General features: G+C 48.8%; 2 protein-coding genes across 2 annotated transcripts; one reads left to right on the plus strand and one right to left on the minus strand.

The window, feature by feature from the left end:
• Positions 1–494: 494 nt before the first annotated feature.
• On the plus strand, positions 495–8,822 carry LOC311426505 (RNA-binding E3 ubiquitin-protein ligase MEX3C-like). Its single transcript, XM_084502869.1, has 2 exons — positions 495–1,355; positions 5,703–8,822. Exons 1-2 carry the CDS (start codon positions 620–622, stop codon positions 6,917–6,919), a joined length of 1,953 nt encoding a protein of 650 aa, XP_084358995.1. The 5' UTR covers positions 495–619; the 3' UTR covers positions 6,920–8,822.
• Positions 8,823–11,208: 2,386 nt separating this feature from the next.
• On the minus strand, positions 11,209–25,992 carry LOC311426509 (mothers against decapentaplegic homolog 4). The gene is made up of 12 exons (XM_084502872.1): positions 25,855–25,992; positions 21,555–21,920; positions 20,440–20,614; positions 19,985–20,014; positions 18,591–18,806; positions 16,812–16,931; positions 15,980–16,090; positions 14,602–14,652; positions 13,828–14,011; positions 12,848–13,016; positions 12,147–12,285; positions 11,209–11,502 (listed from the first exon to the last, which is right to left on the minus strand). Exons 2-12 carry the CDS (start codon positions 21,801–21,803, stop codon positions 11,291–11,293), a joined length of 1,656 nt encoding a protein of 551 aa, XP_084358998.1. The 5' UTR covers positions 21,804–21,920; positions 25,855–25,992; the 3' UTR covers positions 11,209–11,290.
• Positions 25,993–27,766: the final 1,774 nt, after the last annotated feature.

Here is a 27,766-nt window from a genome sequence, read left to right on the forward strand (position 1 = left end):
AGGTTTAGTGGAGGACTGGTTAGTGTTAGGTCAGAGGTTGGACTGGGTGATCTTGAGGTCTCTTCCAACCTGGAAATTCTGTGATTCTGTGAACTTAGTGACATGGTTTAGCGGAGGGCTGGTTAGCGTTAGGTCAGAGGTTGGACGTGGTGATCTTGGAGGTCTCTTCTAGCTGAGGTGATGCTGCGACCTCTCCTACATCTACGCACCAGACCCCACCAAAAAATAACACTAATAATTAAAAAACCTCCTCATTTCCAACTTCAACCTCATTTGACACGCCTCGAGGCCGTTCCCTGTGCTCCTCTACGAGGAGGGGCGACCTGCTGAGGGGACCGCGGAGGGAGCTGAGGGGGACCCCGGAGCCACCCCCAGCCCTGCCCAGAGCTGCCTGGGGGAGCCGGGGCCGGGGCGGGGCGGCACCGCCTCCTCCTCCTCTTCCTCCTCTTCCTCCTCTTCCTCCTCCTCCTCCTCCTCCAGCGCCGCCATGGGACAAAAGCAGCGCTGAGGCAGCGAGGGCCGCTCCGTGCCCTCCTCGGCATGGCGGCCCCGCGCCGCTAGGCTCGGCCGGGGGCTCGCCGCCTCCTTCTTCTCCTTTCTTTTGCCTTTCTCTCCGGCCATGCCGAGCGGTGGCGGGGCTGCGGCTTCTCCCCCTCCTCTCCCTTCTTCTTCCTCCTCCTCCTCCTCCTCCTCCTCTTTCTCCTCCAAGGGGCAGCCGCCGCCTCGCCTCCTGCTGCCGCCGCTGCTGCTCCTGCAGCCGCCCGCCGCCCTCCTGCGCCATCGCCTCGCCGGGCTCGGGCTCCGCCACCGCGGGCAGCCCCCGGGGAAGAGGAGGAGGAGGAAAGGGGACGGCACCGCACCCCCGGAGCCCCCCGAAGAGGAGGAGGAGGAGGAGGAGGAGGTGGAGGAAGAAGAGGAGGAGGAGGAGGAAGCCGAGGAGGGAGACCTGGAGCTGGACGAGGAGGAGGAGGAGCTGGAGGGGGAGGAAGAAGAGGAAGAAGAAGAGGAGGAGGAGGAGCCGGCTGCGCTGCTGCCGCCCTCCTCCTCGCCCTCGCTGCCTCCTCTTCCTCCTCCTCCTCCTTCTCTGCTGCCGGGGCTGGGCTCGGTGCTGCTGTCGCCGGCTTTCGATGCCCGGGAGGCGGCGGCGGCGCTGTACGGGGCGGGCGAGCCGCGGGGCATGATGGCGGCGGGGCTGCCCCCCGCCTACAGCAACGATGGAGGAGGTGGAGGAGGAGGGGGAGCAGCCGCCACCAGCGGCGAGCAGGCGGCGCTGCTCCGCCGAAAAAGCGTCAACACCACCGAGTGTGTCCCCGTGCCCAGCTCCGAGCATGTGGCCGAGATCGTGGGGCGCCAGGGTGAGCGGGGACAGCCCGGGAGGGGAGGGACGGGGGACGCGCAAAATGGCCGGGAGGGAGGGGAAAGGGGGGGGGGGGGGGGGTGTTCGCCTCAGCGCTGAGGCGCACGGTGGCTGAGGGAAAAAGGATAAACCCCCAAGGATTAAGGGGTGTAGAAGAGCCCTGCTGGCATGGGTTGGGGTTGCAAGGCCCTATATGGGGTTTCGGGTGGGTTTGTGTGTGGAGAAAGCTCGCCGGGGTGTTAGGGCTCGGTGGCTGCTTGGTGGGCTTTTTTAGTATATAATGATCCCTTTTTTGGTGTAAGAACAGGAGGGAAAGGGGTTACTGGCTGCCTTTCTCACGGCTCCACGTCTCGCTGAGGCCAGGGAGCGATGCAGGCTCTGTGCTGTGCGAAATCAAGGGGCAGGAGCGAGCTCAAGCTCAGCCTCCTGGTAGTTATGAAGTGTTTTCTGGTAGTTCTGAAGTATTTCCCAGCTCTAAAACCCCACACACAGCCCAACCAGGTGCTGAGGCTTTATTCTTCACCTTAACATCCTCAATAAGCCTTTCCCTTCAGGAGCTTGGCGCCGTATTTCACAAAACCCTACGGGCGCGGGGGCTCAGCCTGTGGCAGCATCCCCCTCGCTCTGCCCGCGTCGCCTCCAAGTTTGGGGCACGGTTGAAAACTTGCCTCAAGTTTCCACCCTAAATGCCGAGCAGGACTCCGAGGAGGTGACCCGGCGATGGGGAAATGAGCCACCGACAACCCCTCGCTGACTAAAAACGTCTGCTGCTGGTTTCCTGTTGATTGCTAAATTTCGCGGGCCCCCGTTGGGCCTTTACGTAAGAGGTCATCCCTGCGGTGTCCCTCGGTGGCCTCGCACCTCCTATTCCCCTGAGACCCCACGGATGTGTTACACCAGCTCTCCAGCAGCAAACCATAAAAAAAAAGAGCTTTAAAAGCTCTTTTTGTACCCAAAGCAAAGCACAGAGCAGTGGCGAGTGTAGGTGTGGCAGGGCAGACGGGGTAGTTTCTCTCTTCCTTTTCCCTTTGTGGGTTTTTCTGGCTGGGTTTGGGGGTTGTGTTTCTGGCTTGCTGAGCAGATAATGAGATGTTGGGCCGTCTGGGCTCTTACATCAGCGTGGCTTTAGCAGAAACAGGCAAATCAGTAAATCAGTGTGGCACCGGAGAGATTCAGGCACTTGTTTCCTCATCCTAAATTTATTGGGCTTTAAACGTTTTTCATCAAAGGTGGGTTTCCTGCTGGGCGTTTCAAAAACCCAAAGCCTGTGCTGTAGGAACTGGCGTGTATGGGGTCAGATACCCATTCCTGAGACCGAGGTGGAAAATATTTACCCGTTGTTAAAACAGTAAGTGGCACGTCCCTCCGGTACGTCGACATGTGCAGGCTAGCCTGGCAGCCGGGTGGCTTTCTGCGCCCTTAAATGCAGAAGCACAAGACATCTTTTCCACGAAATAATGCTGGAATGATTTAGGGCCTTGCTTGTGTGTCACTGGGGACGGGGGGCAGGAGGAGAGCTGGAAAACGGAACTGAAAACCAGGGATTGCTGCAGTCCTTTGCGATGAAACGGGGGAAAATGGGGCACCGAGGACCTTTTAGGATGTGGTGTTTGTTCTCCACCGGATCGGGATCGTTCTCTGTAGTGTGTTCCTCAGCACTCGGAGTCCCTTCAAAACAAGATAATGGAGTTTGCATAAAAAGAGGATCGTTGTTCCTGAAGAGTTCGTGTGCTGCTTCTGCTTTCCTTTCTCATCTGATGTCACGCTGTCGGGCTCGTGATCCAATATTTAGCCTCGGCGGAGAGGGATTGTACCGCAGAAGAATTCGGGCTGCGAAAGAGGAAGGGGTAGAAGGAGGAGAGCTTGGTGTAAGAAAACTTTACCAAATACATTTGCATGAAAGCTTTGCTTAAGGAGGTTTCTTGTCCTTTCCGTGGCCGTCTTCATGGGGTACAAAAAGAACTCGAAACGTCCTCAGCCCCTGAAAAATCAGGAGTAATGAGTTTGATCTGGGCTTTCCTGCCGCGTCTGAGAGCGAATTTATTCGAAGCACTGCCCCCCTTAAGTGGCAGAATAACGATGAATTGGCAGTTTTGGCTGCTATTTTAACCGAAATTGAATTTTTAGGCAGAGGAGGCAAACTTCCAGGTGGTGTTTATCAGCCCAGAGGAGCCCCCCGGTTCTTGAGAGCTCTGTACCCAAGCAGGGTGAGTTTCAGAAGCAAATCCAGCCCTGCAGGCGGCCAAGTGGTGCTCCCGCAGCCCCTGCTGTAGGTAACGGGATGGCAGATGCCCACGTGGGGGGCTCTGCTCACCAAATCTGCACTGGGGAGCTGCTCGCAGGCTGGAGAAGGTGCTGAGCGCCTGAAATGTAAGCTGGGCGTTAAGGTTTTTGTGTGCACCTCGAGCTACGCCGGAGGATGCTGTTTTTATGGGGGCAGTAATTCAATGTAGAGCTGCTGGAAGCTGTAAAAAGGGCTGGAAAAGGCTCGTGGAAGGTTTTCTTGTGACAAACAGGAGGCATTTCTGCTTTAAAAAGGGAAACAAAATACTGCAGTACCTGGGTTTGTGTTTTTTTATCGTTTTTTTTTAATCTCAAGTGTTCTCAACCTGTACTTACACGCTTTGTACCCCCAAAAACGAGCGTATCAGACCTGGTTGGGGTAGTGTAACGTAACTCCTGGGCTTTCTTCCACTTCAGAGCCTCCAGAGGTGAGCAGCAAAGGGAGAGGGATCCTTGTATCCTTTTATTCTTGTTTAGGCATGCGACTGGGAGCCAGGAAAAGTAGATTCCAAGCGTGGCATTGCACAGGCGTCCTGTGTGGGTTCGAGCTTGCTGTTGAATCCAGCCTTCAGCGAAGCGCCTGCACCTCGTGCTGCTCAGAAAAGCGATTTTCCTTTCCTCTTCGCGGCTGAAAATCCGCCGGACGACAAGTTGCCTTGCTCTAAAAAGTCAGGAAGTTGGGGGAAAAAAGCACCCTGGAGAACCGGGAGCAAAAGCAAGTTGCATCTCTTGGTGAGGGGACCTCGTTTGCCTGCAGAAAGCCGGGGTTAGCCCAAAGGATGGCTGCGGATCCTGAAGCAGGCAGGGCGGTCTCCAAAAGCCCGGCTGAGTAAGAGGAGGAGGGATGATATCATCCCGTTTCGGCTGATTAAATCGATAATGACAAATCTGCTCGCAACGAAAATAACCTGGTGATGGATATTTAATGATCCCGGACTCCCCTTTTGCTCTCTGCTTTTGAACGTGGGCTCTTGAGCGAGAAAATCATTCCTTTGCTTAAAATAATCCTGTAAACTGAAACAAACAGGGAAAAAAAAACACTGATAAGCAGGTAGCTTATCAGTAACGTAGCCCAACGGCCAAATACAACCAGCTGCCGCTCTTGGGGAGTGGAAACGGTGCTAAAACAACCCGAAAGCTCATCCTGACTACAGCACCTAGATGTCCCGTGGCAGGATTGAAAGCTAACGAAGCAGTCAGAGGGAAGATTTTTGGGGTTGTGTCTTTTTTTTAAAGCAAGCACGTTATTAAATGCTGTGTGAAATGGCTCGTTCTGAAGCTATTTGTTGAAAGCCACTCTGAAGGCTTTTTTTTTTTCTTTCTGGGAAGTTGCTGCACTTTGGTTTTTCCAGCCTGGGACCTGAGGAACCGAAACACGTGAGCCTGCCAGAGAGCAAGAGAAATCTTGAAGCCCGTAGTGCAAATTCCTCATCCTCTGGCTCTCTGCTGCTTGTTTGAACAAAGGCACGACAAAATCTCGTCTTTTATACCTTAACCCAAGTCACTGCCCTCTGGCTCTCCTGCTGCATGGAGCTTGTTTACCGAGCTGCCATCTGGCTCGGGAAGGGGAATTTGCCTCTGCCCGTGCAGTTTTGGGGTTGATAAATGACCCCAACCTGATAAATGGAGTTTATGTGATTGATGCGGTGTACCTGGGAAGTCTTGAAAGTGGCGTGTGTCGACTTGTACCCGCGAAAACACAAAGCAGGGGCCCAAAAAAATGGTCGTTTTTGATTCTGGAACGGGTAAGTGTGATGAAATGATGACGGGAGTAACATCGGTGGCTATACCCAGCACGAGTCATAATGAAACCTTCCGCGGGCGGGCACGGGGTTTGGGGAGCTGCGATGTAGCCGAAGGCCTCGGATTGCGGCCGTGAGTTAAGGAGGGGGGGCAGGAGGCGGGGGAAAAAGGGTGTAAAATGTTCATCCCGCGTGTCCAGGTCCCGCTTCTGGTCTCACCCGCTGGTTTTTTGAGCCTCCGAAAATAGGTTGGCTTTCTTGTGGCTTTCTCAACTCGGCCGCCTCGCTGAACTTGGCGTGTTTCTCCTTCCTCCCGACAGGTTGCAAAATCAAAGCGCTGAGGGCCAAGACGAACACGTACATCAAGACCCCCGTTCGCGGCGAGGAGCCCGTCTTCGTCGTCACCGGCCGGAAAGAGGACGTCGCCATGGCCAAAAGGGAAATCCTCTCGGCCGCCGAGCACTTCTCCATGATCCGAGCGTCGCGGAACAAGAACGGCCCCGCCTTGGGAGGTTTGCCCTGTACCCCCAACCTGCCCGGGCAGACCACGGTGCAGGTCAGGGTGCCTTATCGCGTGGTGGGGCTGGTGGTGGGACCGAAAGGAGCCACCATCAAAAGGATTCAGCAGCAGACCCACACCTACATCGTCACCCCCAGCCGGGACAAGGAACCCGTCTTCGAAGTGACGGGGATGCCGGAGAACGTGGACCGGGCCCGCGAGGAGATCGAGATGCACATCGCCATGCGGACGGGCAACTACATCGAGCTGAACGAGGAGAACGATTTCCACTACAACGGGACCGACGTCAGCTTCGAGGGAGGCGCCTTGGGCTCCGCCTGGCTTGCTTCCAACCCCGTCCCCCCCGGCCGCGCCAGGATGATCTCCAATTACAGGAACGACAGCTCCAGCTCCTTGGGAAGCGGCTCCACCGATTCCTATTTCGGAAGCAATAGATTGGCTGACTTCAGCCCCACCAGTCCCTTCAGCGCGGGCAACTTTTGGTTCGGAGAAACGCTGCCTTCCGTGGGCGCCGAAGAGCTCGGGGCCGACTCGCCCGCCTACGACTCCTTCCCGCCGCCAGCCCAAACCATTTGGAGCCCTTTCGAACCCGTCAACCCCCTGGGCGGCTTCGCCAACGAGCCCGCGGGCACCGCCAAGCCTCAGCGCCGCGGGAGCCAGCCCTCCACCCCTCGCCTGTCGCCCACCTTGGCGGAAAGCCTGGAGCACCCCTTGGCGAGGCGAGCGAGGAGCGACGGTCCCCCCGGCGCCGCTCTGCCCGTCTCCATCCCGGCTTTTTCCAACGGTACCAACAGCTACTCCTCTTCCAACGGGGGCTCCACCTCCAGCTCGCCCCCGGAGTCGAGGCGCAAGCACGACTGCGTCATCTGCTTCGAGAGCGAAGTGGTGGCCGCCCTGGTCCCCTGCGGCCACAACCTCTTCTGCATGGAGTGTGCCAACAAGATCTGCGAGAAGGAAACGCCCTCGTGTCCCGTTTGCCAGACAGCTGTTACTCAGGCAATCCAAATCCACTCTTAAGTATATATAGATGCTGATATTATTATTATTATTATTATTATTAATTATTATCTATGGACATCTAAAGGCATGGGTGTAACGGTACCCTCTAGTAAACTTCCGAAGTCATTCTGACTGTTGGGCTTTCTTGGGATTAGGCTAAAGTTTGTTCCTAAATACCCGTTCCTAAAAGGCTGCTACGGTAACACTAAAACCTCGGGGCTCTCGGCACGCTTAGCAGAGACGCACCTGGTGTGAAACGGGAAGCTTGGAGCGCCGACGCGACCGCAACGCCGATTTCCCAGGCTTGCCGACGGCCCGCGCTCGAGCGTTGGGACTTCTGTGCGCTGGCGGCGCCGAACCTCAGAGCCCGAGCACAGAAGCCCGCTGCGCGGAGGCTTCGTGGCATTACCAGTACATCGAAACGACACTTCCAATGCTGCCTTCTTTACACTGCCAGTTTTGAAAACAAAAAAAAAAAAAAACAAAAAACAGGTTTGGGGAAATCTTTTTTTTTCTTTTTTTGCGCCTGATGCGACGACTTACGCCTAATTCTCTTCAGCATCGCGAATGCTTCTTTTTTTTTTTAATGGATTTTTTTTTTTTAAATGGATTTTTTTTTTTTTAATGGATTTTTTTTTTAATGTTTTTTTTTTTTTTTTTTTAAGATGGATTTCAGGAAGGGCTTTGGGATGCACACGCTTCGAGGAAGATGCTGACATTCCGTTCGTTAGTCCGATCAAGCTGTTCTTAAATCGCGTTTTAGGGTGCGTAGCTCCAAATGGGAAGCCTTTTTACGTTGGATCCGCATTTGTCTTGCACATACGTAAATATATCTTTTATTTTTAAACAGAAAGGCAAAAAAAAAAGAGGGGGTGCGTACGTGCCCTCGTGTTACTCGTGACAGTGGCCCCGCAATCAGTTGACTTCATTTCGAACCCGTCTTTCCAATCATCGGGCGAAACGCCTCCGGAGCGCGCTTCGTACATTTCAACCTGTGGATGTTCCTCGTTTTTTGGTTTTTTGTTTTTTTTTTCATCCTCAGTACGTTCCCCAATCTGTGCTGGCATCTATTAAACTACAAAAACGGAAAAAAAAAATACAAAAAAAAAAAAAAAAAAAGGACACAAAGGGGAGTTCCGGTGGATTTTTCTATTTTATTTTTTTTTTTTTTGAAGCATTATTTTCCCGTGAAGAAGCTTTTTTCTCAGTATAACAGGTAAAAAAAAAAAAAAAAAAAAAAAAAAAGAAAGAAATTCTACGCGTATCGAACTCGTAAATATACAGAAACTTTATTTTTTATTTCCACTTGAAGAGTTACATTTCGTATCGAAGTTTACAGCTCCCGGTTTTTATTTTTGGGATTTTTTTTTTTTTTTTGTCAGTCTGAGAGGTGCCTTGAGGGCACGCCGACCGTGACGCAGAACTTTTTCAAGCTCCTTTGCTTGTAGGGATCTAGCTCCACGTCAGTATTGAAGCCGAAGCTCTAGCTGCAGGCGTGTAGGTAACGAACCGGCCTTTCCCCCAGCATGGTCTTTTTGTATTTTAGCGCATCCTACACGGCAACTAATAAGCCAAGGAACCGACGAGACGTTAGGTGCGTGTACCCTTTCTATAAACCACGAACTAAGAATGGTTAAAAACACAAAAAAAAAAACAAAAAAAAAAACTCTCGAGCTAGTTTAGGATTTGCTAATTTTACTACACTTTTTGTTATGTATATGTAGGGAGGTCGTAGGGATTATGAATTCAATTTGAGTAAAGTTTAAAAAAAAAAACAAAAACAAAACATATATTTTATGATAAAAGGGCCTTTAACTTATGACGGCCAAAGCACTGATATTATATATTTGCTGTAAAGAGAATTATAAGAGTTTTATTTTTCTGATATTAAAAGTTACTTAATAAAGACTTGTTTCCATTACCTGGCACCTGGTGATGTCTTCGGGGTCCTGGCTTTGGGATTTGGGGGTGAGGAAGGGGAGGTTTTGTGATTGTCGGCCTCACCTCCTGCCTCGGTGAACCCAAAACCAGCCCCTCTGCCTCTCCTTTTCCCTTTTTAGTGTTCAGGAGCCCTCAGCCTCATCCAGAGCAACCTCTAGGGGCAGTGATGTCCTTTAAGAAACCTCTCGGTTGATTTGGGGGAATAAAAATGCCGTTAGTAGGGCTACTGGAAGCAACCCCAATGATTCTGGGCTTCTAGGATGGGCTGAAAGCGCAGCGACCCCACTGTTTCCCCACAAAACGCCCGCCCCGGGGCTGCTCTCACTCGCTCTGGGAATCAAATTAAAAAAAATAAAAAATACAGAAGCCAAAAGGTGTGAATCTTTACCTTTTTTAATCAAAAACATACTCTGGTACAGAATTTCCGCCGAGTTAACTACAGGATATTATCCACAAACTAGGGCTATTGGAAAAAAAAACCAAAAAGGTACAGGAAAGCTACAGAGGAACTACTGGGAATTCGGTTGACCGCTTATCAAAAGGCAATGGCTGAAAGGAGAAAGGTGGAACCAGGCTTTCCTGCCCCCAAAAAAAACCCTTTTACGGTGAGTTTTGGGGTTGTGGGTGTTTGGTGGCGCTCAATCCAGCTGGGTTCCACCTCGGCAGCGCTACCAGGAAGCCCCAGGACAAGGTGCTCGTGTGTGAAGCCCTAAAAAAAGAAAAAAAGTTGCAGCTGCTCTGACAAACGAGATCGTTAGGAGAGAAGGGAACATGAAAAAGGGTTTCAATGTAAGGCTTCGAGGAAAGCGAACGCTGATTTTTCCAATCATCAGGAAGCCACACAAGAGGAGAAAATGGGATTTCTGTAGGAATTAGCGTGAAGAAGTGTTCATATCGAGAAAATTCATCCAGTTCTGGGCATCGCTCTGGTGTCACCTGTCCTCTGTGCTGCGTGTGTGGAGCAGAAGCACCGACTGCCGCCTCCTTTCCCAAGAATTTCAGCACGTGGGGGCAGCAACACCTCAAGGCTGCGCCTCACAGCCCCGAAACCGTGCGAGAAAGAGAAATCCTCCTGTAGGGAGAAGCAGGGGAAGGAAGAAAAATTGGACTGGCTTCCCGGCAGACATCAACCACCACCAATTCCTGCTGCTGCTGGGCTGGCGAAGGAAAATAAATCCATCCTTCAAGATCAGCGGTTCCAAGGTGCAGATTTACGTAAAAAAAGCCAAGTGGATTTATAAAAACTCAGGGTTTTCAGAGTTTTATTTATACTAGTAACTAGAGAGAAAGCATACATATTGTATCTGTCATACAGTCAATACATTTGCATTTTTTTTTTGTTTGTCTGTTTGTTTTCTACTATAAATTCTCTATACAAAGTCATTGCCAATTGATATGGTCGTTGATGGCAGAAGGGCTTAAAAGAACCGCGAGGTATAAAAACAGGTTTGCCATCTTGCCCTGAGTGGAAATGGTGAACGGGTACAAAAAGTGGATCCTAAGCGATCGGTGGCACTTCGCACGTGATCGAGTGGCGGATGCGAGTAAAAAAGAGGCGGGCGACTTGGCTTTTGCGGTGTTTAAAAGCCCTGCCGAGTGGCAGGCGGGTAAAAGCAGCAGTAGTTATGAAAAACGCGTTCCTGCCATCAGGTTCTCGTTCCGCAATTTCCGTGGCGCCTTTGCAGCAAGGGAATTTCATGAGATTTGAGCTGCGTGCCAGCACTGAGAGCATCCGTTTGGTTTAGTGTTTTAAAACTCACGTGTCCGTGGAAATAAAAAGCTCAGATCTCTTTTGTTTTAAAAACTAGTGAAGGAAAAGCGACCTTTCTTTTCCTTGCTATTTTTAAATCAATGCACGTCTCATCCCTCACTTTTTGTTTTTTTTGCTTTTTTTTTGGCAGCTTCTACCTTTTAATCTGGAAAAAATCATAGCGAGATAGGCGACAAAATAAAGAAAAAAAAGTCTTCTGTTAACTCTCGTTCCCTAAAAAGAACATCCCGAATCAGCTGGAATTTAGTTGCTGTCACGTAAATAATTCTTAGAAGGAATTTTCAGATATAAATATATATATATAATATATATTCTGCATACAAAAGGCTCCCGTGAGGCTTCTCACCCAAGAGGCCGTGATGGAGAAGGAAAAGTTGCAACGGGCACAACCCCAACACTGTCAGGTCTCTCTGGAAGGCGTTTACCTTTCACTTCAAGCCCTGAGCCACGTATCATGACAACTAAGTTCAGAAACCTAACCGCAATCCAAATTCTGCACGTTCAGGTTCTTTTTCTGCTAAGAGCAAGGCGGCAAACACATTTTTAAAACCCGGTTTTCGGAGGTTAAGCAGAACAAAAAAAAGTAAAATATATCTTCAGGTTATAAACAAGAGTTGTATTTTACAATCCACCATCCTCACAACACAACGGCCCACAGCAGTGCAGCAGAGGGAACCTCAGTCTAAAGGTTGTGGGTCGGCGATCGGCATGGTATGAAGTACTTCGTCTAGAAGCTGGAGGGCACGGTGCAAGTGAATTTCGATCCAGCACGGGGTCTCTTTGATGCTCTGCCTCGGGTAATCGGGTCCCCAACCTTTTACAAAACTCATCCTGAGGATGCATAAGCGGCGGAGGTCGTCCACGCCGATTCCAGCAGCAGCTGACAAACCTAGAGAGGAGAGATTTCCAGTAAGGCTTTCAATTAAATGTTTGCAGACACACTTTTTCTTTTATCACTTGTTTGTTTAGCCATTCCCGTTTGCTTTCTTGCTTCTCCAAATACCCGTCCCTCTCCCCGCAGCCAAGGCCCATCGGTATTTCTAGGTCTCTGTCACCACAGCTCAGCAATTATTTTGCCTTTCTTCCCACTAAGTTTTCCTTCTCATCGTTCTGCCATATTGAAAGGGTGTTAAAATACAAAAGGAGTTGGATCTAAGAGTGTCAGTTGTTACTCCGCCTAATAACAAGCTGAACACAGCCGGCAAGCTTCAAATCACAACCACGTCTGGAAGAAAAATTGAAATGCTTTCCCCAAAATGCCTTCAGGATTTTGGAACGTAGCTGGAAAGCTCCGTTTGGCAGCACAAGGAATCCAGAAGTGGCAAATAAAGCAGCCCCACACACCTAAATACTCACCATTTAAAAAATATTTAAGCGTAACATCACGGAAAGAGAATTTAGCAACTCAGAAAACTCAAAAAGCACCACTACAACCTCCTCCTGTTCTCAAGAGCCTTATAGATTTTAAGTCTTGCTAAAAGCTGAGTTGTTTTCAAAGAATAAAAAAGGAGAGCAAGCAGTTAATTTACTTACTAATGGCTGGGGCTATTCCACCCACTGATCCCGGGCCGGGGATGTTTCCTGCTACTGCTGCAGCTTGAGCAGCAGCGGCGGCTTGAGCAGTGGCAGCCTGCTGCTGCATCTGACGGTGACACTGGCGTAAATCAAACACCTTTAAAAGAAATGAAAAAATAAATAATCAAACTCCGGAGGTTTACCAAAATCAACGAAGGAATGGAGTCCTCAGCTCCCGCCTCCAACAAACCGGAGCTCTCCGCTCTCCGGAAGAAATTCGTCGGTCGCAGGCTGATGAAATCCCGATTTTTATTAAATTCTGGGATTGCCAGAAAATAGGGCACGCAAATAAAACGAGATGCCAGCAAGTCCAGCTTCGCTTTGTCAGGCTTCACCCATTTTTCGAGAATATGCTAAATTTTGGGCAGCAGTTGGTTTAAAAGATGGAGATTGCTTGACAAAATACGAAATGAGCTACTTTGACGGTATCTGGAGGATACTTTCCGCCGAGATGACTTTTTAAATGACTCTAAAGTGGATTTTTTCCCCTAAAGATGACTTTTTAAGTGAAGTTGGCGATTCTAAGATGATAACGAAGCCTCCGATTCCGCGTTTGATTTATTTCAGTGCCTCACAGCTTCCCTACGATGTGCAAGAACAGAAAGCACGCTGCTCCCCCCCCACACACACACTTTTCCTCGTGGAGCATCCAAACCAACCTTGATGTATGCACTTGGGTAAATCTTGTGAACAGCATCCCCGGGCGCACGCCCTGCTTCTCTGTCCAGGTAGTAGCTCTGAACGAAGACCGCGTGGTCGCTGAGGCATCGAACCCACACGTCGCCTTCTCCTTTGCACTCCAGCTGCACCCCTTTCCCTATGTGCAACCTTGAAAAGAAAAAAAATAAAGAAAAAGAGGTCCTGATTTAGATTCTGGAGGAAAACCACACGCGCTCCACTCGTACGAGGACTCGAAACCGTGGTTATCATCGTGAGGATAACAGAGTGTGCGGTTAGGCGAAATCTGGGAAGTCAAAAACCATCTGTGAAGCCCCGGAAAGACATATGGGAAACACAGAATGCAGAAGCGATGGCACTCGAGCAGCACGAAAGCCACTCGCTGACAATACGGAGCTGGGATCCCAAACACATTCGGGGTTCTGCTCCCAAGTGTGAAAATCCCACAAAGTGCTCCCTAGCACGGAAAGCGATTGTCACAATGCAACAGCTTGGGTCTTATTCCTTATTTTCTTCCTTCTTTTATTCCTTTTCACTCCGAAGAAAGAAAAAAAAAAGTCCTAAGATCAGCTCTCTGGGCTTTCACATCAAAGCCTGGCGCACGCGTGGTGAGAATGAATGAAAACTCCAGCGAGCTCTCCATCAACCTTCCTTTGTTCCTTTGACAAATGTATATTTTGCAGTCAGTTCTCGCATCGCTGGGAGATGGAGAGCTCATTTGCAGCTCGCACACAGTTGCTAATTTTATCCTTGAAGGCACAGCAAGGAGAAGCAACGTGCTACGAGGTCCCTGTCACGCAGTTGGCGTTCTGAATGCGTTACAGCAGCGGCCTAAAAACCGTGCCCTACGGTTAATTCAGTTTTAAAAAAGAAAATGTATTGAAAGGGAGCCACGCGCTGAAAAAAAACAAGAAAATATCCAATATCACCAGCAGCTGGAGCTTTTTGGGGTGCAAAATACCTTGCTCTCTCAATAGCTTCTGTTCTGTGCACGTTGGAAAGCTGGCCCAGGCAGAAGCGGTCTCCTCCGGAGGGATCCACGTAGCCATCGACGGTAACGATGGGACAGCTCGAAGGGACCTTGAACGTCTCCCCGACTTGCACGTCCATTTCGAAATACGCGATTGAACACCAGTACTCTGGAGCTGGAGAGGCAATCAGCGGGGTGAAACGCGCAGAAACCCCGAAAAAAACCCTTACAGGCAGCCAGGCAGGCTTGCTGCAACTGCTTCTTGCTTTAAATAAGCAAGGAGAGGCAGAGAAACCCTGATCCCGTAAAGGCTGCCACTGAAACCCAAGCACTCAAGCAAGGAGGTTTGCTAAAGAACACCGTGATTTTGTTTATGTGTATCAAGTGCTAGCTGGGAGCAACTGGCTTGTCAAACCTCCTGCAAGGTTTGCTGTCTGTTGCTCTCTCCAGACACCTTAAAACCTGAAATTCCCCGAAGTTTAAATTGCTCTGAGCTCCTTTAAGTTTTGTCATCTTCGAATAAATACTCGTGTGCCTGAGTGTCGTGTCATTATTAATTTATATGAACGTCTTCTGTCATTATTCCTAAAACACAGAGGTCCAGATTCAAAAGAAGGCGGCACAAAGTGGTTCCTCTCCTTCTTTCTTCCCCTTTTGAATTCCTCCCACTAAATTCAGAGTACTTCTTATTAAAAGAAAACACAAATTCAAAACAACTTTGTCAGCTTGAACAATCCTTAGCATTCATTTTCAGATTTTACTTACCAGGATGATTTGATATAGGAGGCTGGAATGCGAGTTCGTTGTGAACTGGCCCTTGAAGAGAAAAAGATGCAATTTCTTTTACACGAGGAAAAACTAAATAAATAAATAAAAGATCTTTCTTAACCTGTTCTGGGTGAAAAAAGGACTTGCGAGGATGCCACATATTCTAAATCTCAGGGATAGCTGAATGCAGAGGCCAAATCTAGACAAAAATGCCCACAGAATTACACACTTTGGTGGTTTTTTGAAAATTCAGAGCTCCACTAGTGGAATGTGGCCACAAATCGAGGAAGGAGAGAATCGTTTTATAGAGGTACGTGATACAAATCTGTCAGAAACCCAACTTCATTAGCTCCCCGTTCACAGAACAGGTTGCCCAGGATGCTATGGAGTCAACTATAACAAACCCTCCACGGAGATGGGGGGGAAAAAAAAATCCCAGAGAACTTGTTTTCTCAAGAATAAATAGTGAATGTGGTCTCGGTAAAGGTCAAGTCGATTCTTTCCACTTTGATAAACTGACTGGCTTCCTCGCAGGCAGACAAGAAGAAAAGGCTTCGATGTAGTATTATAAGCACCGGCAGCTTTTGCAACAAGATGTCAAAAACAGGCACAACGCTGGGAGGTGTCAAAAGATGCCACTTTCTGAAGCGAGAAGAGGCAGCAGCCAAGAAAAGCTGTGTGGTACCACCAGCCAGTTACCGACATTAATGATGGAAAGCTACGTTCGCACACAAAAAACATTTATAGAGTCTCTGCAGCAGCGGTAAAGTTCTGAAATCTTGGCGTTTCTGACAAGTAAGGAGCGAAACGAGGTGGGATCCTAACAGAGCAATAAGGAAATTTGATAACTGGACCTAAAACAGTTTTTCTGATCAAGATATGTTGACTTTTCAGCTTTAATTCACATCATTTTCTCCCCTCTCCTAACAGCAAATATATATATCTATGAATATATAAAAATAAAAATAATATATCCAGCCAGAAATGTCCATCTTTTGAAGGAAAAACAGATCCAAGCAGCAAATTCTGAATCAGCTTCTGGCCAAACGTTTTTCCACAGCGGAAACGTTTACTCCAAGACTGCAAAGTTTTCTAAATGATGGTTTTAGAAAGGAAATGCTTTTTGTTAGATATAGGAAGGCATCAGAAGTATAGGTGGGATCACTAGAGCTGTGTGAATTTTTAATCTCTGCTGTTTTAATTGAGGAAAGTACAAGGAGTTCTTACATTTAACTGTCAGAATATATTAAATAAAGTGACAGTGGTTCTATAAAAAAAGACACGGGGGTAAAAAAATATCAATCACAGGTGACCCAAACAACCATTAAACCAAACTGAAAATGAGGAACGTGACTTGAAAATCTGGCACACTTACAGTAATGTCCAGGATGCATAGGTGGGTGATGCTGAAGATGGCCATTCTGGTGGTGAGGTATGGTAGGTGTGTAGGCTGCCGTTCGACTTCCAGTCCAAGTTGTAGTACTATCTAGAGAAAGGAAAAAAAAAAGGAAAGAAAGAGAGGAGGAAGAAAGAGAGGAGGAAGAAAGAGAGGAGGAAGAAAGAGAGGAGGAAGAAAGAGAGGAGGAAGAAAGAGAGGAGGAAGAAAGAGAGGAGGAAGAAAGAGAGGAGGAAGAAAGAGAGGAGGAAGAAAGAGAGGAGGAAGAAAGAGAGGAGGAAGAAAGAGAGGAGGAAGAAAGAGAGGAGGAAGAAAGAGAGGAGGAAGAAAGAGAGGAGGAAGAAAGAGAGGACGAAGAAAGAGAGGAGGAAGAAAGAGAGGAGGAAGAAAGAGAGGAGGAAGAAAGAGAGGAGGAAGAAAGAGAGGAGGAAGAAAGAGAGGACAAAGAAAGAGAGGACAAAGAAAGAGAGGACAAAGAAAGAGAGGACAAAGAAAGAGAGGACAAAGAAAGAGAGGACAAAGAAAGAGAGGACAAAGAAAGAGAGGACAAAGAAAGAGAGGACAAAGAAAGAGAGGACAAAGAAAGAGAGGACAAAGAAAGAGAGGACAAAGAAAGAGAGGACAAAGAAAGAGAGGACAAAGAAAGAGAGAGAGAGGGAGAAAAGAAAAAAAAAGAAAGAAAAAAAAAAAAAGGAGCGGTTGGGTTTTAAGGGAGTTTTTCTGCATCTCATCTCTACATCCTCTATTTCTCCTCAACATTTGGAAACCGCTTTTAGCGAGCGAAGAAGAGCGCAGGCAGGTGTATACTCACTGTGATGGTAAGTAGCTGGCTGAGCTGTAAACCCATTCTGCTGAGTTCCTGGCTGAGGCCCTGAAGCAATCTGTAAGAGTCCATCACTATGGCTACCTGTCAATATACTGGGAGGTTGACCTGGTAAAAGAACACACTACCTATTCGTCATCGTTCCACAAGTTGAAGGCAGAAGAGCTCAGCACTGCTGTAGGAAAACGCACCCAACTCAGGGCTCTACAACACAACAGTTCCTAAGAGTTTGGTTTCAGATCTCTTTTTTTTTTTTTTTTCCACCCACCAGAGCGTCTTAGGAAACTGGAAGATGCTTTGCAGCAGCTCGTTTCGACTCCGAGACACCCTTATTTATTTTGTTTTTTAAGAGAAGTGTGCAGAGAACTGCTTTAGCAACCACATCTTTTTGCTCGCATCTCATTTTTCAGTCTGAAGGGAAAGAAGAGATGGCAAAGGTTTTAGCCAAGAACTTATCGGGAGGAGATTTGGGCTGAATCCAAAGATTTGGGATGAATCCAACAGCGTGCCCAAGAAGCTGCTGATTTTCAGCAGGTTACAACGGGTTCCTAGGGAGGACACTTCAATCTACGTTCCTCCAAAACATATTGAACGGTATTTTTAAAAATAGTGCTGGAATACATCACTGGACTCCTTCCTCAGAAACTTTTTGTGTTTGTTGTTGGTTTTTTTCCTCCCAAATAAATTTTCTAAGCTTTCAAGTAAAACTACAGGTATTTCAGAACAGGATTCAGTAAGGCTTCAGCTCAGCCATTAACACTAAACCGATCAGCACTCTCCAACTGGTCCTGCTGGCGGAGGTGAACACGTTGAAAACTTATGCTAAAACTTAAAACTTTGGGGTTTTTTTAATCCTGTCCACTTGGTACCAACAATTACAGCAATGGTGAGAAAAAGTTATGGAGTGTAATACAATTAAATCACCTATCCTTTTTTTTTTTCCTGCTGGAGACAAATACAGACATCAAACCTCTGTTTTTAGGTTTAAACAAAGAAGTCCTTGCCTAAAATTAAAGAAGATAATTGCACCACCACGTCACCCTGATTTAAATTAACACAAAATCCATTACATTCACACGGCCTTGATATTAAGAGTGATGAAGAGCAGGTGGAAACCCCCTCCTACTTCATGGTTTCCCTACATGAGGGCTGCAGGATGTCGTGTAAATAAACAGGGCTTCCTAAACTGAGGAATGAGCTTGGATGGTGGTAAAACAGATTCTTCCACTCGTACCAAACACAGACCAGCAAGAAAAACTTCACCACAGCACCCTTCTGGACTCCTGAATGCATTAATCGGGGCTGAAACTCTGGTACGTTGGACCGATTTTAAGAAGTCGTGTTAAAACTGGAAGATAATTTTAGTGAAACTCTAAAAGAATTGCCTGGAAACGTCTCTACACTGCCCCCCACTAGTAAGTCTGTTGTTCCACTTGCTGTTGTAATAAAATATTAAGGTTCTTCCGTTCCTGTGGCATTTATTCCCCTAACAGCCACACTTTGTCAGTGGTTAACAGCTTAACATCGTGTCACTGAACCTTTGGAGCATCCAGTAGAATAAAGACAGGGTTAGCAGGCAAACTTATTCAAACTACTCCGTGATTTAAAACCTTAAATTTTAACTTATAAGCCTGCCACTCGATTTAACGATGCAGTTTGGCAGCAGCACGGGTCCAAAGCGAGATCTGCTTTGGCCAAATCGCTGGTTATCCCTGAGCTTTCACGTTTTTACGTGTTTAGGGTTGCGTATAAGCTCAATGATCTTACTTGTTGAAGCCACAGGAATGTTGGGAAAGTTAGTGGTGCTGGTAGTGCTAGCCTCGGTGGGAGCTAACATGGCCGGGGTGCTGTAAGGCTCCGTAGACGCCCTGTTACTCGGCGGGTGCTGGATGGTTTGGACTGAATGTCCTTCAGCTGAAGACAACGATGGCTGCGCCTCGTAATCGTGAACGTATTCGTCTTTCACCAACATGCTTGATGGGGCTGCGAAAAAGAGAACATTTAAACATGCAAAGCAAATTTATTTTCCATTTTTAGCTGCAATTTGGGCTTTTCGAGTGCAAGTTTTTTACTTTCAAGCACTAACAGTGCCAACGAAACTACGGGGGGAAGAATTTAACCGATATAAATACTTCTGAAACGCTGAGAGAAACATCTTTAAATTACAAATAACCACTGGATGGCAAAGCAAACCACTTACTTCATTCAAACTCCCATCAAAATTGACTAGAAACAATACACACCACAAGGAACTTACTACCATTTCCACCAGAACTTGTTTCCATACATCTTTTTGTGCACATCCAAGTGAAACTCTTACACTACATTAATTTCCTTGCTCGTTTTTAAAGCAACCCTAAATAGATTAAAATCCGACTGCAATTTTTCTGTTTCCTGCTCCAAAACCAGCAGCGTGACAAGGAAACGGGTTAAGTATTTAACTTCTGGTTAGTAAGATTTGATGATGTGCAAAAGGATCATTATCCAGAAGACACTGCTAACACAAATTAGCAGAGATGAGCACCAAGTTAAAAAAAAAATTTAAAAAAATCAAACTTAAAAGCTTTTGAAGTCATTTTTGCTCGTTTTCTAGTAATGTGCTAATAACATGGGATTACTCAAACTTTATTTTTGAGTTTCTTCTGGAAGAAATAACAACATTTTTGAAATAAAGCTGTTATCAGCTGCACAATCTGACTTCTGAGTAAGACCCACTGGACACTTGATGTCCAATTTCTCTCAGTTTTCAGGGAGGTAACAGCATCAACTGCTTCATTCCACTGCATGTTAATGACAACGTGTCTTATTTGCCAATCTGACCACTTGCTTGTTAAACTGCTTATTAAATAAGCATCCATTACAGCCAACGCAGCTAATTAGTTAATTACCCAGGTGTGCTTCTTTCATTTTGTTGGGGTTTATGAGTTGCAGGCAATGGAAAGAGAACAAACCTGCGAACTGAGCTGAGGCTTCTAGTTAAATTTATCAGCATGCTTGCCTCTCGTACACTACGTAGTTAATTTTCCAAAACTGGAGAGAAAAAGCCATTTCTGTCTGCTCTTTATCCTCCCTCCGTGCATAGAAATAAATCGTGTGCATGTTGAAGAGTATTGAACACAGTTTGTCCCGAAAGAAACGCGGCAGGAAACAGAACTGCTTACCAGAACTCTGTAGTGTCAGTCCTGAGAGATCTTTAAAAAAGAGAAAGAAAAAAAAAAAAGGGAGGGTGTGAGGAGAATTATAACCTTTAACAGTGTTTGAACATTTATAAGCCTTTACAAATTGATGTTATAGACTATTGACTATGTTATATACAGTTCCCTTCTATCACTACACAACTCCCCGTGCTAAATTATTTCTAGAATATACAGTAACTGTCTGTGAAGCAAACCAAGGCTCGGCCAAAAGCCACAAACTGCTCTTTAACATTGGAAAGAGAGGTTAAAACAACGATCCCATCAAGCAGATGTACGAAAACACAGAAGAATGATTTATAATCAGATCATTAAAAGCAAATATTCTAACGAGGTCTTTATTTTCTACGTTCCACAGGCAAAAAAACATTTCCCATTTCATTCCCACCACTGTTCCCTTCCGAAATCCAAAGGCTACTTACCGATGCCAGGCGATACTACACGCTCATAATGGTAAGGGTTTACACAGACACTGTCACATTTTAAGTCAAAAGCATACTGACAATATTTAACATGCTTGAGTTCATTTTTATGAAGATCGGGCCACCTCCAAAGACGGGCGTAAATCACATGAGGGAATCCCTTGCGACCGGCCACCTAAAAAGTCAGACACAAAAGGTGAGTGGGAAAGGAGCACGGCCTTGCCTTGTTACGGAGCGAGGAGCAAAGCTGGGGGAGGACAAACACAACCTGTCTCCGGTATCAAAATACGAGGGGGGGAACAACAAAAAAAAAACACAGGTGGTAAAGTTTGGTAAAGTTTACTCAGTTTCCTCGAGTCCTGTGCTCAACGGGAATATGCATCTGGTTTTGCTACGGTTAAATCAACCCCGTGGTTTTTAAGGAAAAAAATAAAAAAAAAAAAAGACTGCGTCCAAAATGGCAGAAGCAGAGTTTGTGCTTAATGTCGTGTGTACGTTCACCTTCCCCACCGTGGCTGACGAGAGGAGCTTTGCCCCCAGAAGAAGAGGACCGAGGCGCTAACCTAACCCCGGAAGGAATTTCCAAGTAGCAGAATGCCAATCCGTCAAAGTGACAAAAAAAAAATATAATAAAAATAAAAATAAAAATAAAATGCTTCGAGGGTAGACAGCGGAGCTAGCCAGCAAACACGACATCTGTCCTGGAACGAGGAAATCGCAAGCCAAGCTCTGCAGGTACTGAGTACTGACGACAGAAGGCTAACGAACACCCTCGGAGTACCTGAGCAAGGGATCTTAGCTCTTTCTTCCCACTGCTGACCACCACAGAGCGAACAGAAGCTTGTCGGGAAAACCCCGGGATCAACAGCCGAATTTGGTAACGTGACCCTGCTTTTTTTTTTATTATTATTATTATTTTTTACTGCCACACACACACACACACTCGTTTAGAACGGCTGATCCACCACCTTCTGCTCCTCTTGGGAAGAAAAACGGCAACAACAACAACAAGAAAAAAATCAACTACGCTTCCTCAACGCGCTAGGATCCTGCGTCACTCACTTTTGCTCCAGCTTCGCTAGGAGGAAAACATCTGATTTGTCACTTGTACTAACCTGAAGCCTCCCATCCAGCGTTCTCTGTATTGTAACGCACTTGCTAGGATGAGCTCCATTTGTGGTTATAGCTGTAATCAAAGAATCCAATTCATCTTTTTTCTCCTTTAGCTTTTTAACTAAACTTTCAATTGCGCGTTTGGCAAAAGTTTCACTCTCTCCACCTTGGCGATGGCACATCAAGCTGTGAACAATGCTCAGACAAGCATCATTACTTGTTGGCGTGTTAGTAATAGACATATTGTCCATTTGTCACAGCTTTCTCTTTCAGATCAAATGTCAGTTTTGGGGGCTGTTATGATTCTCAAGCTGATGAACAAGAGATGATCCAAGTTAAGTGTTAGATGTACTGTCTCTTGGTAAAACCTAGGAGGAAAAAATAGCTCCATTAGAATTGTGTCTTTAACAAATTGCAGATCATGTTTCTAAGGAAGCCGGTGGCTTTTTTTTTTTTTTTTTTTTTGCTTCTTTTATTCGCAAGCTAAGTGCAGGATATTAAAAGCACATCAGGAAAAAAAAAATCTGCATCGCTCGTCCCGTGATAGCTAAAACATGCTTAAGACACTGCCTGCACAGGTTTAGAAATGAGATTTTGGGGTTTTTTCCCCCTAGTAACAGCGGTTAAATGAAGTTTATATCCACGTACACGGAGGGTGTACATCTAGGAAGGCAGGAAAAGGAGGAGAGGGGCTTCCATCTCCTACGCTTTGCACCGGGAGGGTGCAGCCAAGGAAAAACATCGCCTGGGAATCCGGGGGGCGCTGATTCCCCCAAAATTCGGGAGAGCCAAGAAGCACGAATGCAAACCAGCATCGCCTTTCATCCTCAGCTCCAGCCAGCGAGGCGCTGACTTCAGACTCGAGCAAAAAGCTGCCCGTCAGCTCAGCTCAGCTCACTCTGAATTAACCCTGCTCGTGTCTTTGCGCTCAGGAGCTCCAGGATCTCTCTCCTCGGTTGTTTCCAGCTCCTTCCGGGTCAAGATAAATCAAGCGAAGTCGCTGAGAGCCTGTTTCCAAACGGGCTCTGTCAAACAGAGCGGCTTGTACTAAAGGTCCGGCAAGGAGCGAGCTCGCCCTTACGCGTTTAACCTCTCAATTTTGTTTTAAAGAAGAATTTGCAGCGGTTTGTGGTCGTCGTGGCACTCTCCCAGCTAGCAGACCTCCTCTTTGCGAAGTTATTTCCTGAAATTAGAAGAGCTGGCCTGATTTGGGGGATTCTACGTGGACTGATTCATGGGTTTTATCGTGCTTTATCCAGAAACACAGGACAGGTGTCGAGCAAAAAAAAAAAAAAAGGAGTCTGATGTTTTCCCAAAGCTGCTCTGCCCGAAGGCGCTCATCCCACCGCCACAGCCCTACAAGCTACACGGGATTTCTCCCCCGGCAAACGATTCCCTACAAGTTTGAGTAGGATTGCCTTACCTAGCCCTTCTAGTTTTTTTTTGGCGCTTGGACTCGATAAAGCCTCTTTTGAAAGCCAAGCCCAACCTGCCAGTCCTTCTCCATGGCAACCTGCGCTCGTAAGAAAGCCGCCAAAGCTCGCCAGGACATCGTTCGCCTTCAATACGAGGCAGCATCCCGGAGAGACACGCGGAAATCATCAGGAATAAGGGACTAGATAAAGCTAGCAGCCCCAAAAAAAAGCCATAAATAAGCACTTAACACCAGGAACGCGGCTCCACACGCCTCGAACCGGGAAGAATTTCGCTCGCTGGCTTGCAGGGGGATAAAATCCCGCAAACAAATCCTTTTGGAAGTGGAACGGTCTCCAGAAACGTTGAGTCACCCCCCCCCCCCCCCCCTCAGCTGCCACCGCACTCAATAGGAGCTTCTGAGGGCTCAGCAGTTTTCGGAAAGCCGGGCCACTTGTTCGGGATTTGCGACGCCGCTGCGGGGTCATTCGGGAGCCTGGCTTACCAATCCCTCCCCCCCCGGGTTTAATCTTGGGGTTTTGAGCCCCAAAAACCCGGCACCTATTGGGAAACGCGGTGAGATTTCTCGGGAAGTATCTAAAGCATTTAAGAGGTCCCCTCCGGTTTGGGATTCCGCTTTTGGGATGATGAGGAGAGGGAGCACGAAGAAAACAGCAGCAGGAGGCAGCGCTGGAGCAAAGCTGCTGGAACGAGACCCGAGCGGAGCACGGGAGGAAAAGGCACCAAGTGTTTCACCCCACCTCAAGGAAAGTCATTTAACTTGGAAAAAAAAAACATATTAAAGGCACTCTGCGTCCCGTAACGCAAAAGGGATCCTCGAGGGAGGAAAATAAAGCAGCTCGGAGGGCCAGGTAGCTAAAAACACCTCTGATTATCCCCTGCAAACACGCCCCTATCTCGAAACCAACCCCAAACCACGACCGGGACGCCGCACGCTTACGGAGGTGACACGAAGGAACACGAGCCAGCGGTCCCACAACCCCCCAGAGCTCGGGGAAGAGGGTTAATCCCGGCCCCACGGCGCCCTGACACACTACCCGCCCCGTTTACAGTAGGGTCGGAGCCAATCGCGCCCGCGGAGGGCTCGAATTCCCCCAGGAACTCGGGCTCTAAAAATGTGGCCGGTCCAAATGCCACCGGATAAGGACTTGAAGGTACGGGCAGAAAGCCAAAAACCACCCCTCACCCCTCCGGGGCACTTTGGGAGCACGTTTTATCCCTCGTTTGCACCATTTTCACGGTAAAACCGCTCCTTTTCCAGCCCCGAGAGAAACTGAGAGCCTTAAGGCCGTTTGCTGGACGCATCACCCCATTCAGCAGGGTGATTTGGAGCGTTTTAGGTTAAAAGAAAACGTTCAGTGGCGTTATTTTTTAAAAAAATCAAGTGTTTTCTTTCTGTGTGTACGGATATTTATAAAAACACGCGCGTTTTGCAGCCGTGGCACAACTGGAAGCAGCGTTTCCGTGCAGGTGGCAGGGTTAACGCGGGGCTTTTGGGAAGCTTTCGATGCTGAAACGAAGCAGCCTCGCGGGCAAGAAGCTCCCGATACAGCGGTGGAAGCCCAGAAGGGCAACAAACATCCCAAATAACACGGTGAGGGGACCCTCTGGGGCCGGGGGCGTGAAATAAAACGCCAAAAGCACTTCAAATCCTAACCATCAACTCCACGAGTCCATTTTAAAGCAAGCGCACGGCTAGAAAACAAACAAATAAATAAAAATAAATAAAAATATAAAAAACCATGAGCCTCTATCTCTTGCTGGAAGAGACTTCCCAGGGTTTTAGGGTTCCAGGTATTCAAGGAAGGACGGCGGCGGCGAAAAAAACACCACCCCGGCACCTCTCCTCTTTTCAATACAAGCTTCTGCACGGTCAGAGAAAGAAGCACGAGACGAGGAAGGGAAGCGAATTCCTTTCCAGCTGCTCTGTCTGAGCCGCCCAGCGGGACTCCGCGCCCGTCCCCCCCTGCCTAAAAGGGGGGTGAAGGAGAAAGGCGAAAGAGCCCTCGTGCAGCAAGCTGCAGGTGGCAGGGCCCCTTGCCACAAAACCCGGGCTGGGCTCTCCCTCGGAGCATCCTACAAGCCCCATCTTCCCGCAGGAGGCTTCCCTCAGCGAGGGCAAACAGCAATTTGCCCAAACCTCCCAAACAGAGGCAACAATTGCGGCCCAAGCCAGCAACACGAGGCGCAGGCACCGATTCCTCCCTCTCGGCCAGCGTTTTTCGTTGGTTTTTTACGGTTTTTTTCCGACGCCCCGGCACTGGGGTGTGCAAAGTAACGTCTGCTCCTCGCCGGGATAACGAGAAAACAAAAAAAAGAAAAGAAAAGAAAAGAAAAAAAGAATCGAGGAAGAACTCCGGGGAAAAGCCAGCGTGGAAAAGGCCAGCCCTGAGCCAAAAGCTGGGGTGGTTTTTTGGCGAGGTTTCCGAGGCGGGCAGCCGGCGTCCTGATGTTCGCAGCGGACCCTAAAGCTTTGTTCTTTCTCCTCGCTCCCAGCTCGGCCGCCCATTGTGCGAGGCGAGGCGAGGCGAGGCGTGAGGAGCCTTCCAAAGCTCCTGGTGAGGAGGAGCTGAGCTTGGAGAGCAGGCGAGAAAACTTTCTCCCAACCCGCTCGCGACCAGCCAAAAGCCCCAGAGCTCCTTCTCGGGGAGAGGAGGGCCGGGCGTGAAGGATAAATAAACCAGCAGCTGAGGGAAAGGCGCTGCCAGGCCTTGCTGGGAGCTCCCAGAGCCCTCCCAAAGGGGATGAAGGGGGGGGGGGGGGAGGCAGCGAGGCTCTGAGGGGAGCCCAGGGGGGGTGCAGCCCCCTGAGGCCTGGCTGGGGGTGCTGAGGGGGGGGCTCAGCGCTGCTGCCGGGCGCGGATGTTACCTGGGGCCGCTCTCCAGGCTCGGCCGCGCTGCCGGGGCCGGCCCCGGTGCGGCGGAGCGGGGCCGGGCCTCGTCCTCCTCCTCCTCCTCCTCCTCCTCCTCCTTCCTCCTCCTCCTCTTCCTCCTCCTCAGCCGCCCCCCCCCCCTCCCAGCCCCGGCCCAGCCCTCCCCGCCCCGCTCCTTGGCGGCGGCGGCTCTCGAAGGGCAGGGCAGGGCCGGGCCCGGCCGCCCCGGCACGGCCGCGGGGGCTGAGGCGGCCGTGAGGCGATGGCGGCTGGGGCGGGGAGAGGGGGAAAAGGGGAAGGGAGAAAGGCAAAAAAAAATAAAATAAAATAAAAAATAAAAATAAAAAAAGGGGGAGGCCGGGGTTATAAAGGGGGGGAGGGGAGGGGGGGGGCGGCCGCGCTCCGGCCGCTCGAGCTCCGCCGCCGACACGTCCGGGCCGCCCGCTGCGCATGCGCCGCATCCGGGAACCCGCCGAGCGCTGAGGGGATGGAAAAAGGGCGGGACCGGGAGAGGAGGGAGGGGGGGGGAGGGGGGAGCGCTGAGGGGGTTTGTGGCGGGGAAAGGGGGGAAAGGGGGAAAAGGGGTTGCCAAATGGCCCCACAACGGTGAAACCCCACACCTGCAAGGCCCCCCAAGTGCAAAATCGCCCAGCTAGCAAATCCCACAACTGCGAAGCCTCGCAACTGTAAAACTCGTCAACTACAAGACCCTACAACTGCAAAACCCCTCAGCTATAAGACCCCACAAAGCCCCACAAGTGCAAAACCCCTCAACTACAAGACCCCACAACTGCAAAATCCCCCAACTGCAAGACCCCACAATGGCAAAACCGCACAACTACAAAGCCCCACAAATACAAAACTCAACTACAAGACCCCACAACTGCAAAATCCCCCAACTACCAAACCCCAGAACTGCAAAGCCCCACAACTATAAAATCCCTCAACTGCAAAACCCCAAAATTATAAGATCCCACAAGTGCAAAACCCCTCAACTACAAGACCCCACAAGTGCAAAATCCCCCAACTACAAAGCCCCTCAACTGCAAAAGCCCACAACTGTAAAACCCCACAAATGCAAAGCCCCACAACTACAAAACCCCACAAAGACCCACAACTACAAGACCCCACAACTGTGAGACCCCTCAAAGCCCCACGATGGCAAAATCCCACAACTGCAAAGCCCCACAACTTCAAAACCCTCAACTACAAGACCCCACAAGTGCAAAACGCCTCAACTGCAAAACCCCTCAACTATAAGACCCCACAAAGCCTCACAATGGCAAAACCCCACAACTACCAAACCCCAGAACTGCAAGACCCCACTAATGCAAGACCACACTAATGCAAGACCCTTCAACTACATAGACCCTAGAAGTGCAAAGCCCCACAACTACAAAACCCCACAACTGCAAAATCCCCCAATTACCAAACCCCACAACTGCAAAACCCCACAAAGACCCCCAGTTGCAAGACCCCACAACTGCAAGACCCCTCAGCTGAAAAACCCCTCAACTATAAGACCCCACAAAGCCCCACAATGGCAAAACCCCACAAATACAGGACCCCACAAGTGCAAAATCCCCCAACTACCAAACCCCCCAACTGCAAGACCCCACAACTACAAAGCCTCACAACTGCAAGACCCCACAACTGCAAGACCCCACAAACGCCAACTACCACCAACGAAACCCCGCAGAGGCGAAACCCTTCAAACACAAACACCGCAAATGCAAAACCCCACATGCGAAACCCCAGGACGTGTGCAGCCCCACAAATGCAAACCCCATAAATGCAAAACTCTGCGAATCCAAGCCCCACAGATGCAAAACCCTGATAATTCAAGCCCCATAAATGCAAAACCCCATCGAACGCCACAAGGCACCAGCGGACGACGCTTTTGGGGCC

The sequence above is a fragment of the Aythya ferina genome (assembly GCF_964211825.1).
Source record: "Aythya ferina genome assembly, chromosome: W".
Lineage (NCBI taxonomy): Eukaryota > Metazoa > Chordata > Aves > Anseriformes > Anatidae > Aythya > Aythya ferina.

Excerpts from the sequence above, each read along its gene's own strand:
- LOC311426505 (XM_084502869.1), top strand. The coding sequence starts at position 620 with ATGCCGAGCGGTGGCGGGGCTGCGGCTTCTCCCCCTCCTCTCCCTTCT. Across the intron at positions 1,356-5,702 it reads CGAGATCGTGGGGCGCCAGG|GTTGCAAAATCAAAGCGCTG; the intron begins GTGAGCGGGGAC and ends TCCTCCCGACAG.
- LOC311426509 (XM_084502872.1), bottom strand. The coding sequence starts at position 21,803 with ATGGACAATATGTCTATTACTAACACGCCAACAAGTAATGATGCTTGT. Across the intron at positions 14,012-14,601 it reads TCCTATATCAAATCATCCTG|CTCCAGAGTACTGGTGTTCA; the intron begins GTAAGTAAAATC and ends TTGCCTCTCCAG. Across the intron at positions 11,503-12,146 it reads TGGAATAGCCCCAGCCATTA|GTTTGTCAGCTGCTGCTGGA; the intron begins GTAAGTAAATTA and ends TCTCCTCTCTAG.